This window comes from Typopeltis vanoorti, chromosome 2 (genome assembly GCF_054136105.1).
Source record: "Typopeltis vanoorti isolate ZY-2024b chromosome 2, IOZ_Tvanoo_1.0, whole genome shotgun sequence".
NCBI lineage: Eukaryota > Metazoa > Arthropoda > Arachnida > Uropygi > Thelyphonidae > Typopeltis > Typopeltis vanoorti.
In genome coordinates, this window is record NC_143550.1 from 177,405,021 (window position 1) to 177,419,090 (window position 14,070).

Sequence of the window (14,070 nt, forward strand, 5' to 3'; positions counted from 1 at the left end):
TGTGCTTGGCTCAATGCCATGGCATGTAAAACTGCAAGGGCTGGATGTTGATAGTGCATGGGAGGTGGTTAAGAACTGTTTGCAGGAGGCAATGGTTGACTGTATACCAAGAGTCCGAATAATAAATCAAGTAGGGGTTAAATGGATGAATAACACTATTAAGCTTGAGCTGCAAAAAAAGAAACAATTGTGGAGGGAATTTAAGGAGAAGGGTGACCATCAGCCGCAGGAACAGTATAAAGCTCAGGCCAGGATGGTAACAAGGGTGGTAAGAAAAGCAAAAGCAGATTACGAAAGGAAATTGGCCACGCAGGCTAAAGAGAATCCCAAACAGTTTTTTTCAATATGTTGCAAGTAAAAGGAAAAATGCTCATGGTAGAATGATCTTAAAAAATGCTGAGGGTAGGGAGGTAACCGAATCAGTCGATATTGTGGAATTACTGAGCGAGCACTTTGCAAGAGTATATCATCCAGGTGGTGACTTTGCAGGAATGGAAGAACCTACAGCTTATACTGGAATTGTGATGAAAGAAGCAGAGGTAACTAGTCTATTACAGAACCTCAATGTCAATACATCTGTGGGATTGGATGGTATACCAGCTCGTGTCGTAAGTGAAGCGGCCAAAGAATTGTCAGTGCCTTTGGCCATTTTGTTTAATTTGAGCATCAGGACTGGGTCAGTCCCAGTGGCATGGAAAGAGGGGAAAATAGTTCCACTGCACAAAGGTGGTTCCAAGGCTGCTGTTGAAAATTACCGGCCAATCAGCATAACAGGAATCATTATCAAGGTCTTAGAGAAAATAGTCAAGAGGAAAATACAAGGTTGGATAGAAGAAAATGGGATACTGTATCGGGGACAGCATGGTTTTGTGAAGGGTAGGTCATGCCTCAGTAACTTGCTCACGTATTATAACACAGTGACGGCTGAACGGGATAAGGGTAATGGGTTTACGGTGATTCTACTGGACCTTGCCAAGGACTTTGACAGGATACCACATGGAATTCTAATCAGTAAATTGCAGCATATGTGAATGGACATAGGGTTGGTGAGATGGATAGGAAGGTGGTTGACGGAGAGATATCAGAGAGTGGTTTACTCAGGAGTAGAGTCCACAAGACGGCCTGTGACCAGTGGTGTGCCACAAAGATCTGTTCTTGGACCATTGTTGTTTAATTTGTTTATAAATGATATAGGAAAGAATCTGAGAGGAACAGTTCATTTGTTTGCGGATGATGCGAAGTTGGGTAGGGAAATAGTGAATGCAGATGACGTCAAAATTTTGCAGGATGATTTGGATAGATTGGAGGTCTGGGCTAAGGAGAATGGATGTCAGTTTAAATGTAAGGTTATGCATTTTGGGGTGAAAAGATTTGCGGCAGTTTACTGCATTGGTGGAACCGTGCTCCAGGAAATTGATGAGGCACGAGATTTAGGAGTGTTTGGTAGATAAGGAATTGAAATTTAGGGGACACATTGCAAAAGTGGCCAAATCAGCTCATCAAATCACTTGGTTGCTGAAGAATACGTTGACAAGCAGGTTATTGTTCCTCTGTATCGAGCCTTGATAAGACCCCATCTAGACTACTGTGCTCAGATTTGGTCACCTAGGTTTCTTCTTGATGGGGAGGAGGTGGAGAGGATCCAGAGGCGAGTGACCAAGATGATATCAGGTCTGTGGAATGAACCGTATAAGAACAGGTTGAGGATTTTTGGGTTGCAAAAATTGGTTGATAGGCGGAGGAGGGGAGATATGATTGAGACATTCAAATTACTGAAGGGTTTCTATAAAATTAATTCAGAAGATATTTTTGAGAACAGGACTGGTTGTGGGAGGACTAGGGGACATCCATGGAAACTGGGCAAAAGTGTGGTTAGTAAAGGTGTTAGAGCTGGGTTCTTTACTTTTAGAGTAGTGAATGAGTGGAATGCGCTCCCTGAGTCTGTGGTGGATGCTGTGACAGTGAATGAGTTTAAGGTGAGGTATGAGAGATACTGTATGAATGTCAAATAGTTGTGATGAATATGACTTGGGGCCTCTCTCGATGAGTCTAATGACTCCCTGGAGTTGCCCGTAGTAATAGTAATAATAGTAATAGCACTGTTTCATCAATGTAGTATACAGCTGGTAATCTTTTAATCCCAAAATGCATGACTTTACACTTTTCCACATTCAACTGACATCCATTACCTTTTGCGATTCTACTAGCTTATTTGAATCATCCTGCAAACTTTCAATATCGGCTTGATTTTTTATTGCGCTACCCAACTTTGCATCATCAGCAAACAACTGAATATCTCGATATAAGCCATTTCCTATATCATTTATATACAAATTAAACAACAATGGCTCAAGCACAGAGCCCTGAGGCACACCACTAGTCACCTGCCTCATCCTGGACTCAGCTCCTCCATACACCACCTTCTGGTATCTCTCCCTGAGCTATTCTCCTATCCATATCACCAATTTAGTATCTATTCCCATCTGCTCCAATTTGCATAACAGTGTTCCATGGGGTATCCTGTCAAAAGCCTTAGCAAAATCCAGAAGTGCTACTGTGTAGCCTGTTCCTTTGTCCAACTCAGATGTTATTCTATTATGAAAAGTTAATTGATTGCTAAGGCAGGATCTACCTTTAACAAAACCATGTTGGCCTCTATAAAGTATCATATTCTGATCCACCCATTCTTGAATTTTGTCTTTAACCAACTTTTCCAATACTTACCGCTACTCCTGAGATGGTGATTGGTCTGGAATTAACTACCGCAATTTTAGAGCCACCCTTATGCAAAGGAACCACTTTGCCTAACTTCCACTCACTGGGGACCATACCAGAGTTCAAACTTAAATTAAATTTGCAAGTAAGAGGGGTTGGCAATTCATTTGCACATTCACGCAACACCCGAGCTGATATTCCATCTAAGCCTACAGCAGTGTTTGCATTTATATTTTGCAATATATTAAATACCTCTGATTTCTTAGCTTCAATCAACACATTAGTTATTGCTACAGGTACAGAGATATCCTAATTTGGGTGATAGACTTTTGAAAAGTGATCACTCAATAACTCGACTCTTACATCTAATTTTGTCACCTCAATACCATCAGCACCCACTAAAGTTATCCTTCTGAAATCATTCTTCCTTTTACTTGCTACACAGCGGAAGAACTCTTTGGGATTACCCTTGTTCTCTTTGGCTAAGGTCTTCTCATAATCTGATTTAGCTTTTCTTACTATGCTGGTAACCTTCCTAGCTTTAGCCTTGTACTGCTCATGGGTGTACTGATCGCCTTTCTCCTTGTAAATTCTCCATAATATTTTCTTTTTTTTTTGCAGATCAAGCTTGATACTACTGCTCATCCATCTAACATCTAATGCCTTGTTTGACTTCCTGACCATGGGGACACAATCTGATATTGCTTTCCTCAGATACCTGCTGATTTTATCCCATGCACTGCTGACATCTTTCCCCTGCAATATGTTCTGCCATGGGATGACTGCAAGCTCACCCCGAATCTTGTTATAATTGCCTAACCTGTAGTTCCATGTATACCCCTTCTTAACAGAAAAATCCACAGATTTTGCAACCTCCCAAGTCAATACCACATGATCGCTTTCACCAATTGGAGGTAACGAGAAAACCTTACTTACGCATATATCCTCTGAACCAACACTCTCACACCACGTGTCCCTTCAGTTATGTGCTGTTTCAAGTAATTATCTCGTAGAAGATGTATGAACTCCATTTCCTTTTTGCACTAATTTGCTAATGCATGAATTCAATGTCTCCCCCTGTACCCCTGGCCTATAACAGCATCCAACTGTATATTTGGTTGCATTGATCACTATTTTGCACCAGACTGCCTCAAATGAACTCTCATTCACATGTCTATCATCTTGATATACTACTTTCTTTGGCTGCAACACATCAGCTATCATCAACAGTACTCTTCCCCTGTTTTATCTTCTCTAACCTCCCTGAAAATACTGTACCCATCACATTAATTTCCAGTGACCACATCATTCACTGCATCCATACGTTTGTTTACATTTCTCTCGACCGTTAATGGTGCCATGTAAAGTCCATAAAGTGTTTGTGTGTGTAAGTTTTGATAAATTTTAATTTTAAATTATATATTTAGTTTAATCCTCTATCCAAGTGTAAGCAAACAAAGTTTGCACCTGAAGTATCTTCAGGACTGGGGCAACTCGTGGCAAAGGTGGACTGAGTGCTCATCACTTTCCTTAGTATCCTATAATGTAAAGCACATCTAACAATGTGTTTTACATTGTTAGATGTGCAACAACACAAATAACAATGATGTAGAGATTCTGCAGCAAGATTTAAATAGACTGACAATGTGAATAAAGCATAATGCTTGCCCATTCAGTATGGCGAAGTGTAAGATTATGCATTTTGGGATGAATGTTATGTGATAGGTATTACCTAGGGATATTACAATATGGACTATTGTGCTGCATAACTTCTCGCAGTCATATCCAAGTGATCATATGGAAAGTGTGTAATAGTATATTTAATACTTTCTTTTAGGCTTGAACGGTGATCCGAATGCATTTTTGGAAATTATGGAGACAACTACCGTGTTTGAATAAAAACTTTAGTTTAATATTAGTAAAATTTTACAATTCGACGTTTCGACCTTTATGTCAAGGTCATCTTCTGGAGCGTACAAATATACACAAGAAACAAGCTATACTACAATCATACTGGTTCGTTAAAGACACTGACTAACCGCTACCACAATTGTTGGCCTGACCTCTTGTGGAAAAAAAAAAAATTATACATCACTGCTAAAGTCCTATTATTTGTGTTGTCTACTATATACATATATTAACATCATTCCAGCCAGTTGGAGTGGAACAGTTTCTAATACTAGCGGATTGGCTAGAGTCCTGACTTATGTTGAATCTTTCATATTAGGTTGGTTGAATGTGTGCCATCCAGATCCTTGGAATTTTCATACCATCTTTATTGTTGATATTTGGGTGGTTTATCAGGATTTCGCAGGATTCTTTAAATTTTCTTTCGTACCATGTTTTTGTGCGGTGTAAGGAGCAGGTGCTTTTCCAGTTGATTTGGTGTAAGGTGTTAAGTGCATGGTCTGAGAGGCCTGCTTCACCATAATGGTTATATTTAATGTGTCTAATTCTACCTACAAAAGGAAGGTACAGCCATGGGCTCACCATTATCCCCCCCAATCGCGAACTTCTACATGGAAACCTTTGAGCAAAGGGCTCTTGATTCCGTTACGCTTCGACCGACAATCTGGCTCAGATACGTTGACGACGTGTTCGCGATCTGGCCGCACGGGCGACAAACGCTAAACACATTCCTCAGCTACCTAAACAAACAACACGAACGCATATAATTTACCATCGAAATCGAAAATCAAAATTCGCTCCCGTTCCTAGACACACTAGTTACACGTCTTCCTTCAGGCAGTCTATCCTTCACGGTCTACCGAAAACCGACACACACGGGCCAATACATACATGCGAATTCATACCACCACCCAGCACAAAAATATGGAGTCGTAAACACCCTTAAAAACGGAGCCACAACTATTTGCTCTAACCAGCAAGCCCTGAAACAATAACTAAAAATCATTAGTGACACATTCATAAACAATGGCTATAACAAAAATACTGTCAATAAAATACTCTATAAAACCACAACAAAAATGAATCTAGATTACAGTAAAACCATAGCCATCCCATACATTAAAGGGTTATCAGAAAAAATCAACAGAATCCTACAACATTATAACCTCAATGCCACCTTTAAACCACCCACTAAACTTAAAACCATATTCAGCTCCTCTAAGGATCCTCTCCTCCCATTAGCACATCCTGGAGTCTATTGCATCCACTGCACCTGTAACTTGCCGTACATTGGTGAAACAGGACGGACAATCCCTATACGCAAGAAAGAACACATTAGACGCATTAAATATAACCATTATGGTGAAGCAGGCCTCTCAGACCATGCACTTAACACCTTACACCAAATCAACTGGAAAAGCACCTACTCCTTACACCGCACAAAATCATGGTACGAAAGAAAATTTAAAGAATCCTGCGAAATCCTGATAAACCACCCAAATATCAACAATAAAGATGGTATGAAAATTCCAAGGATCTGGATGGCACACATTCAACCAACCTAATATGAAAGATTCAACATAAGTCAGGACTATAGCCAATCCGCTAGTGTTAGAAACCATTCCACTCCAACTGGCTGGAATGATGTTAATATATGTATATAGTAGACAACACAAATAATAGGACTCTAGCGGTGATGTATAATTTTTTTTTTTCCCACCAGAAGTCAGGCCAACAATTGTGGTAGCGGTTAGTTAGTGTCTTTAACGAACCAGTATGATTGTAGTATAGCTTGTTTCTTGTGTATATTTGTACGCTCCCGAAGATGACCTTGACATAAAGGTCGAAACGTCGAATTGTAAAATTTTAGTAATATTAAACTGAAGTTTTTATTCAAACACAGTAGTTGTCTCCATAATTTCCAAAAATGCAGTATATTTAATAAAGACATGAAAACTACATGTTTTGCTTGTAGGTTTGTGAATGAGCAGAATGGGTTGGTGGAGGAGGTCATGAATGTTGTCATTTAGCATATTTAAGGAGAGGTATGATAGATATTGTGTGAATAATGATTGGTATGGGACTTCTCACAATGAATTTTTGAACTATTGCAATATCTGTCTGTCTAATGATAATATTTGTTCTTTCATTGTTATTGGTGACTTCTCTATCCCTATTTTTGTTATGCTATTGAAAAAACTCAATAGCATAACATATTATGCTATTGAGTTTTCAAATGATATTGAAAAAGTTGAATTCAAAAGAGTATAGAATTAAACATTGGACTTAGAAAGAAACAGTCAAATACTAAAATTCTTATTTTATTCATTTTGTTCTTGTTGAATGAGACCACTAAGTTCATTATCAACCATATAAGATATTTTTTTGTCATCAGAGATGAATTCTTTAATACATTGAAATTTTTAACTATTTATCTGTTTGTTTTCTTTTTAGATGTTGAAGGAAGCTTTTGCACGATGTGTTGCTGTTTTAAGCCGTTCTTCCAAGTTTGAGGATTTACCAGTTCAAGTGTGTGTTCATATATCACGCTGTTTTGCTGTAGCAGCTGAATTCTCAGCATGCCGGGAACGCATGACAGAGATGCTTGATATGATAAAAGATTTATGTCACATATTATATTTTCAGGTATTGATATTTTCAATATTTTTAGTATTTTTAGTATATATATATATATATATATATATATATATATATATATTTCATTACTATTAAACATGACAGGTACTTTACTATAATGGATAAAAAGGTCTCATTTAATTGAAAATCTCTCTGACCTTGATATATACAGGGTGTTCGGGATAAATTTGACAGTTTCGTAAGGAAAAAGAAAATCTTCTTTGTATCTATTAAATTTAATGAATTGACAAAAAAACATTACAGGCAGAGTTAATTACAATACTATCAACAAGATTTACTCAAAATAACCACCATTAGCATCGATCACAGCTTCAATTCTGCTTCGGAACCTCGAACAAGCTGATGCTACAGTCTCCCTGGGAAGGGCCGCAAAAACTGTTTTAATTTTATCCATTAACTGGGCTTTTGTATTACTGGAAGTGCGATTGGTGTCTTTTTCAAGTGCGCCCCATACAAAATAATCCATGGGGTTAAGGTCTGGGGAGTTTGGAGGCCAAACATTTGGACTGGTGAAGTCGTAGAAATTTTCAGACAACCATTTTTGACTTTTCCCAGAGGTGTGGCAAGGGGCCGAATCCTGCTGCCATACATACGGCCTACCATTGGCTACCCTTGTTATCCAGGGCTTGACTACAGTTAGCAACTCCACGAACAAAGCCCGAATTCCAATGCCAGGGTTCTTCAACACCTGTTCCTGCAGATTTGCGAGGAATTCTGCTGTACGAACGCAATCAGATCGTCTGCTAGGGATCTTTCTTCTTGCTACATCCTTGTAGTCACCATTGCAAGTCTCTAGTTCATGCCTGATTGTTTTTACTGTATTCAGGGAGCATTGGGCAGCAGTCGTAATATCCTTATTTTGATGGCGGGCACGAATCATCATGATACAAGTTATTATCTTCCATGATTCAGGTGGGTTCCAGCTATCCATCCTTTCTGACATCTTGTATATGAATGAAGAAGGGTCCAAACTTTTAAATGAAGAGAAGTGTGTGTTAATACATGTAACTTACGGAAAAATATAATTAATTATAAATATGTCAAATTTATCCCGAACACCCTGTATATATATATATATATAAGCAAAATGTTGAGTATGCTACTTATTTTGCATCTGAATTTGTAAGTTTAGTCATAATGATTTGTTAATTTAATTGTCAACTAAGTAAAAAGTAAAATAATTATTGAAGTTTTTCTTTTGAAAATCTGACTATTTTCAAAGATATTTAGAATTTTTAGACTTGCAAGAAAAGGCAGTCTGTGATAAATATCCTCTTTTTTTGACATTATCAGCATCCTGGAGTGCGTTAGCAGAGCTAATCTCAGGTGGTATGGTCACTTAAACAGAATGGGCAAGTAAAGATTAGCAAAACAAGTGTTCTCAGCCAGGTTGGCAGGTAAACTACCCAGAGGAAAACCAAGATATAAATGGATTGATACGGTACAAAGTGCCTTAGATGATAGAAATATAAGATCTGATAATGTAAGAGTCTTGACATGTAACAGACTGGTTTGGAGCAAAGTTGTAGATAGGAGGTTGGTAATGATATGGATTTTTTATGTAGTACTATATCATATCCTGTACACGCCTTGAGGGTACATGGCAGGAATTTGATTATGATGACATTGTACTGCCAATAACTATGTTTCTTAATGAAGCAAAATTGATCGATCTATTCCCATTATCATTAGAAGTAGATTTACATTATGTAAATATAGCTTGTGTTATATAGGCCATATTTCCCAATGGTTGGCCTGTATGCATCCTCTTGCCTATCTCAGCATTCATATCACCTGTGATAATTTTAATAATCCCTTCTTGGACATTCCTTATAGATTTTATCTAAATTTCTTCTCCATAGAAGAAATTTATGGAGTAATAATAATGAACATGTACTACAATGAATACATGAAACTTCAATAGTCTGGTCTGGCACAGCTCATCTTCTCCATAGAAGAAGTTTTAAATATGAATGCTAATCACAGCTAGTGATCAGCCAAACAGTGACTCCATAAAGAAACAGAACTTAGGCGACCAGCCACAAAAGCAGTCCTCTTGCTCTGGTAGTAGCAAAGATTTAAATGAATACATTTGAGAAGATACTTTCTCATACGATGTGAAAGAGGTACATAGATTATATTTTCTTAATTTGGAGCCAAGGACAACAATCACTTTTTGATTTTTTAAAGCACCTCATGAACCAACGTAAAATTTATCTGTGAATTATAGTTTAACTGTAACCTTCATTTATTGGATTTAAAACCAACTAAAGAGCCTCAAAAACTAAAACCTCCTTTTCAGACAACCAATACTAACTGATACCTACATGACAGTTTTCACCATTACAAATCTCAAAAATGAGGGTCATTATCTCAACATTAGGGGAGCCAAAGTGGATAGTATATGGTCTCTTGCTGACAGATACTGCACCAATAAAACTTGGAAAATACAATTTATTCCTACCAAGTCTGATACATGCATGTCCTCTTCATGGCTCTTTGTCAAAGTTTAACGGATAAGTTATGCAAGGACAAAAAAAAAGTGAGTTACCAACATTTCCAAATTGGCAGTCCACAAGAGACCAGTCAGCTAAAGGAGACAAACCTAACAGAAAACATAGGTCCTCCAGGACTGCTGGGGTTGAGCATGGGGGTTGACGATTTAAACTTGAGAAAATGATTGCCAGACAGACTAAATGACAAAGTGTCAGATGTTTTAAGGATTTCAGAATTCGATTATGGAACGTACTTTCGCTTTATCAGTCTGGAGCCCTCAGAATGCTTCGGGAGCAGTTAGATAAATATAGCTTACATATCACTGGAATATAAGAAATAAGATCCAGGAGAGGGAATCAGAGAAAAGAAGAATCATATATTTTATAGCTGCAAACAGACTTCATTGTAAACGAGAGAATAAAACATCTTATCATGGACTAGCAAAATCACCTAGAATGTGTAGATTACAAAATCAAAAGATGGTTTTTTAATACAGTTTTATCTGTTCACATGCATATTTAAAACTTCTTCTATGGAGAAGACGAGCTGTGCTAGACCAGACTTTTGAGGTTTCACGTATTCATTTCAGTACATGTTCATTATTATTATTATTATTCTTTCTCCCCCCCCCACAGACCAGTCTGTCTGCCTAAAGTATGTCAAATTACATTCACAAGGAATCTGGTAAACACCAGCTAAAGATAAAGAAGGTAACAGGTGAGAAATTTTGTTGATAGGAAAATGTGTGGGAGTACGAGGACACTTCAAAATTCTACCAGTAACTTCAGAAATATGAGGGATTGAAACCCTTCAGTCTGTTGAAGAATTGTTAAGTGTTGGAACATAGGAGTCAATTATCTTCTAGATTTGATGAAGGTTGTAACCATTTAATTCCATTGAAATTTGATAGTGAGAAGTTCTTGTATTCTTGAGGGAGAGGAGCACACATTATGCGCTCTATTAATTAAACACCTAATAACATCAGTTTTTTGAGTGGTGTGATGAACAGACTTTTGATGAATGTATATGCCAATAAAGGTAAGTTTTTAATCAACACTGGCTGACAAAGAAAGTATCAGAAGCTGTGCGAGTAAGAAGGATGCCCAAGAATGGTGAACTACCAGCATTTTCTTTTTCTATGGTGAATTGAATGTGTGGGTAAAGGCTATTGATCCAGTGTATGAAAGTGGTAAGTTCATTTTCAGAATGAGACCAAACAGCATAAGCGTTATAGCTGTAATGAAACCAAAGAGAGGGTTGGGGATGAATGGATGAGAACAAAGTATCTTCCAGATGGTTTAAAAATTGTTCTCAAAAGGTGGAAAACCTAGGGCAATCCAATGTAATGCCTTCAACCTGTCTATAGATCTTGTTTTCCAGCTGAAATATCCTGATTGTATAACAATTTCAAAAATCTTCACATCAGGAGGGGAAATCATCATATAAACTAATAGTGCCAGATAATGGAATGTTAGTAAATAGAGAAGCAATGTCGAAACTGACTGAAATATCTGACTGTTGTGTTTGAATATTCTTGATTTTTTGATAAAATGTGTGGAATTAAATGTCTGGATTGTCCAATATGGGCAGTTAATAAAGGCAAAAGAAATTTAGTAATTTTATAGGTGAGAGAGAGTCAATATGATTTACGATGGGTCTTACTGGACAACCTTCATTATAAATTTTTTGGGAGACCATATAAACGAGGAGTCATTCCAAATGAGGGTGCATAACTTTTATAAAGGAGTCCTTCCAGAATGGGTGCATAACTTAGAAGTATTTTGATCCTAGCTAACAACTTCGTCAAGGAGCTTATTTACTCTTTAGATTTACATTCTCCTTAGAATCAAATTACTACCATGTGATTTATCTACTACTGAATTCCATGCACTATTTTCATTAACACAAAAGATCCATATATCTATTTCAAAAACAGATAAAGGAAAAGCAGTAGTGGTAATGGATAAGGCTGACTATAAGAGTAAGATTGACTGTCTTTTATAGGATACCTCCACTTATCAAGGAATTACAACCCTATGCAGAAGGCTGACTATATTGACTGTCTTTTATAGGATACCTCCACTTATCAAGGAATTACAACCCTATGCACAATTTAACAATTAATGCTCCTTGGTGCTTAATTTTTGTCATCTTTGTTCTTGTCATCCTTGTTACTTTGGAGAGACTGGCTGTTCTGCTAAGATTAGCATCCAAGAACACTATATAAGACTTGGGCAAATAGAAGGTTCAGGCCTTGCTTCTCATGCTATCAACACTAGACATAGAGTTTATTGGAACCAAACAAAGCTGCTGCAGTACAGTAGGTTCAAATTTGATTGTCTCTTTCTTGAATAATGTGAATCTTTATGCCACCATCCTTATCTTAAGCAAACAGATTTTATGTGTATCTCTAAATTTTGGGAAGTGCTTGCTGTTAATTCTCTCTATATATATTTATTTATTTGGTTATTAAATATACATCTATACTTACTTCTCTGGAACTCTGTGTCCTCCTACTTCTACAGCCACAACCAAGACATGATATTATATGTATGCTGTAAGACTTGTTCTTTTGTTCATAATTTAAATGTAGCCAATTCTTCTTCCTTCCCATGATGTATTGTGTGAAATATATAGAAGTAATAAATTCTATTTAGTTTTCTCTTACATCTATGAAGCTATTATTTGAAATATTATACTACTAATGTTCAGTGCAGTAATGAGTTTGAGACTGGTGTGTAGTGAAGATGAAATATATGGTAGGTGTTGATATATACCTAGCAGTTTGGTTACTGGGGATGAAGAAGGGCATCAACAAATTATCTGAACATTGATTAGGTAGCAGAGAAAGGTCATAAGAATGAAGGATAATTTATTGAGCTGTTCTGAGACAACTTTCTCAACAGTATCTGAAAGAAGCCACTCAGGGCCAAGGAATGGTAGATTTGATCATAGTATCAGAAGGGATCTTGGTTAAGAATGTGACTATTTTGCAACTAGTAAGTGACAATCTTGATCTATTGGCCTGATAAATAATATATGAATGATTTACTTAGGACAGGATACATCCAGAACTTCAAAGCTGGAAATTGTGACAAATTTAGGAGCATGCTATATTTTTAATGTGGTATCAGTAACTGAATGGAAAGGATATCAGCAATGCATGAGAAGCTTTGGAAAGATGCTTAAATAATGCAGTATCTGAATGTGTGTCCTTCAAGTTCGAAGGATAAATGGGGGGGAGGTGAGTGGATGTACAACCCTGTGAAACCAAAAGAAGAGGATGTGGATGAAATGTTGTGAGAATAAAGATGAGAGAAGTTAATGACATCAATGGAAGTCAAGTTTGTGTGTGTGGTAAAGAAAGTGGCAAGAGATTTTTCTCTCACAGAGCAGTGTGTAAATGGAACAGTTTGCCTGTTGAAGTGGTGAGTGCGTCTGGCGTGAATTAGTTTAAGATAGGGTATGACAGCTAGTGTGGGTGATGTTTAGCCTCCCTTGATCAGTCCTTTACACCCTATCATCATCTAATGATAAGTTGAGTAATCATGTTGTTTGTGCTGTTGGATGATATATAAGTGTCAGTATCGAAAGCAGTGTCTTGTTCTTGGATATTGCCATGTCTTTCAGTACCAATGTCTCCCACATCTTAGAGATAGGCACTCTTTGACATGATTTTCTTGTCTAAAAATTACTTTGCCTATTCTGAAAATATACTTGCATTTTTTTTAATAAACATATATTCACTGATAATGTGCTAAAATCATTAAGTTATGAAAATATTTGATAGTTTCAAGTCTGCTAGATTAAAAAAAAAAATCTAAAGTTGGTATGAATAAATTCAATTTATTTATACTCATGATAAACAAATATTTCACTGTTTTTAATCTAATAGTGTCCTTTTTTCTAATTGTGTAAAACAATTGTTATAGCTAAATTTTAAGACACCATGTAAAGTTTGCATTTACAAAATTGCAAAATATTTTTGTAGCTTTTATCTTTAGATCAAATGTATATAGAACTTTAGATTGCAAAAGTATTAGTCACAAGTTTTCATTTGCTTTTTTTTTTAATCTCCCCTTGCCCTTTATCCCATAGCATTTAACAAAACTATGTGCTGTAGTGGTAGAATGTGTCAGTGCTCTTACAAAAGATGAAATACTGCAAACTCACTTGTTCCAGTCTGGTATTCTCTTTCACTTGCTTCTATTTTTTTTCAAATATGATTATACCCTTGAAGAAGGTGGAGTTGAAAGATCTGAAGATACTAATCAACAGGTGACTAATAAAGAT

General features: G+C 36.9%; 1 protein-coding gene across 1 annotated transcript in view; it reads left to right on the top strand.

Annotated features, from left to right (window-relative positions):
- The window catches only part of Rme-8 (receptor mediated endocytosis 8), a 1,025,705-nt gene that overhangs the window by 750,320 nt on the left and 261,315 nt on the right, over window positions 1–14,070 (top strand). The window contains exons 36-37 of the mRNA XM_090414028.1: window positions 7,078–7,269; window positions 13,876–14,055. Of these exons, the coding sequence (XP_090270154.1) occupies window positions 7,078–7,269; window positions 13,876–14,055 (372 nt within the window). The remainder of the gene's footprint in view (window positions 1–7,077; window positions 7,270–13,875; window positions 14,056–14,070) is intronic.